Source organism: Galeopterus variegatus, unplaced genomic scaffold (genome assembly GCF_000696425.1).
Source record: "Galeopterus variegatus unplaced genomic scaffold, G_variegatus-3.0.2 Scaffold4786, whole genome shotgun sequence".
NCBI classification, from domain to species: domain Eukaryota; kingdom Metazoa; phylum Chordata; class Mammalia; order Dermoptera; family Cynocephalidae; genus Galeopterus; species Galeopterus variegatus.
In genome coordinates, this window is record NW_007730897.1 from 151,018 (window position 1) to 153,359 (window position 2,342).

General features: G+C 49.5%; 1 protein-coding gene across 1 annotated transcript in view; it reads right to left on the reverse strand.

Moving 5' to 3' along the window:
• The window catches only part of LPCAT4 (lysophosphatidylcholine acyltransferase 4), a 9,385-nt gene extending 9,092 nt beyond the window's left edge, over positions 1-293 (reverse strand). Inside the window, exon 1 of the mRNA XM_008588356.1 lies at positions 134-293. Coding sequence (XP_008586578.1) covers positions 134-293 — 160 coding nt within the window. The remainder of the gene's footprint in view (positions 1-133) is intronic.
• Positions 294-2,342: the final 2,049 nt, after the last annotated feature.

The window sequence follows — 2,342 nt, forward strand, 5'->3', positions numbered from 1 at the left end:
CCTCAGGGCCGGGAGGTAGGCGCGGAGCTGAGAGCGCCCTCCGTCACCGCCTGGGCGTCGGAGGTCACCCAGCGAGCTCAGATCGGGGTGGGGCCCTCGGGCTGGTGGGAATGGAAGGGCGGGTGGGCAGTGCCCGGAGGCCGGCAGTTCCGGGGCGGGTGGGGCACCGCTCTCTCCGCGGGCTGCCGGGCCCCAGCCACCCCCTCCTCGCAAAGCCGACCACCTTTCCTTCTTGGTCGGGGCGACGCCATCACGCGAGGACTTGAGGCGCTGGCGCCGTCTGGCGGCCGCATTGTGCCTCCCGGCCCTCAGCGTCCGCGTCCTGCCTGCGCTGGGCAGGTCTTCACTGGTGTGAGGGCTCAGTGAATCCGTGAGGCGCCCCAACCCCCAGTGCTGGCCCGCACGCTTCCCACGAGCCCCATGAGGCCTGGCTGGGGAGAGGTGGTGGGTCTTGATCTCTCCCACTCCCTTTTTCCCCCCTCTCCCTCTCTCTGGGGGAACACAGAGGACACAGTAATTCCTGTCACCCACAAGCTCCAGACTACCCTAGAAAACCCAAAACTGCTTAGCTCTCTCGTTGTTTGGCCATGGTGAGATCAGGGTCCCTTGAATTGGGTGGACTTTGAGACCCACAGCCAGTAACACAATTAGAAGTATTATATAGATAAGAGTCTCTTTGCTTGTGGAAAGAAACTGCCTTCAAACCACCTTATTTCTGCCGCCCAGTGAATGGCAGTTAGGGGAGCTGAAGGAAGTGAAGGAAAAAGAGAGGCCTCTCATAACTAAGGGTGTCTGCCTCCACTGGCTTCTCCTTTAGATCAGCTCCGAATTAATCTGCTCTAGGAAATTTTCCCAGCCCAGGATGAGAAAGGTGAGGTCTCATGCGTCTTACTGAGACCAAGGAGCAGCACTGGAATATTTTTGTATAGAGGTCCCAAGGTAAATCCATACATAATCTCCAAACCTTTTTTTTAAAATGCAGATTTCAGCTTCCTACATTCTCACCAGATCCAGTAAAATACAACTTTATTAATTTAATCTCCTCTGCCTTGCCTTTGGGGAGAAGGAAGTTTAAGGAATAAGATAATGTTCACAGGGTGGGAGACAGGGAAGAGAGGATTCAATAAGCACCACGAAACATCAACTGCAGGGCCAGGGTTTTGATAATCAAATATTTGGTAGTGTTGGTCATCGAGGATGAATTAGATCGTTTGTTTGAGTCATGAAAACAGCCACATTTCCTCTCGCTTCTATCCCCTCACCAAACTTTCATGGTGGCTCTTCTGTAGGCAATCTGAGAAGGGGCAACTCTGGTAAAGAATATCCTTGTGAAACTGATGATCTCTGGTGACATGTGTCACCCTCTTAAAAAAATGTCTCCCAGGCTAGACAGGTTCCTCCTCTGCTAGATTCCTGCATCCTTATCAGTCACCATTTCCTGGGGAAACGGAACTCTTAGTCCATTTTCTGTTGCTATAAAAATACCTGAGACTGGGTAATTTATAAAGAAAAGAAATTGATTTACAGTTCTGGAGTCTGGGAAGTCCAAGACTGAGGAATGGGCATCTGGTAAAGGCCTTCTTGCTGCATCATAATACAGAGGAAGACATCACATGATGAGAGGCAAGGGTGTGGGTGTCAGCTCAGGTCTCTTTCTCTTATAAAGCCACTGGTCCCATCATGGGGGCCCCACCCTGATGATTTTATCTAATCCTAATTACCTCCCAAAGTCCTCACCTCCAATCAACATATTAATTTGGGGATTGTTGCAAACACATGAAATTTGGGGGATATTTTCAAACCAGAGCAGGGACAAGGGTAGAGCAATGGGCTGCTGGATCATCAGGTACCATTAATTTTCTGTTGGAAGAGGGACCAGGCAGAAGCCAGAAGTACTCCTATCTATACTCCCTCCCCACCCTCTATACTCGCTTACATCCTTGCCTGTATCCTCAAGAAGAGAGCAGTCAGCATTCTCAGAGACACAAGGGGATACCCTAGTCAAGACTTGTTTATTTCTGTTATGGGCTGAATGTTTGTGTCATCCCTAGATTCATATGTTGAAGCCCTAACCCCCAGTGTGATGGTATTTGGAGATGGGCCCTTTGGGACTTGCACCAGACACCAAATCTCCTGGTGCCTCGATCTTAGACTTCCCAACCTCGAGAACTATGAGAAATAAATTTCTGTTGTTTAAGCTGCCCAGCCTATGGTATTTTGTTATAGCAGCCTGAGAAAACTAAGACGACTTCTTAAATGTTTTTAGAGAAGATTCTATAGCTTTCTTTTACCTCCTATTTAAGGGAGGGCAGGTTTCTGTATATCTTGTGTTTTCCAAGGTA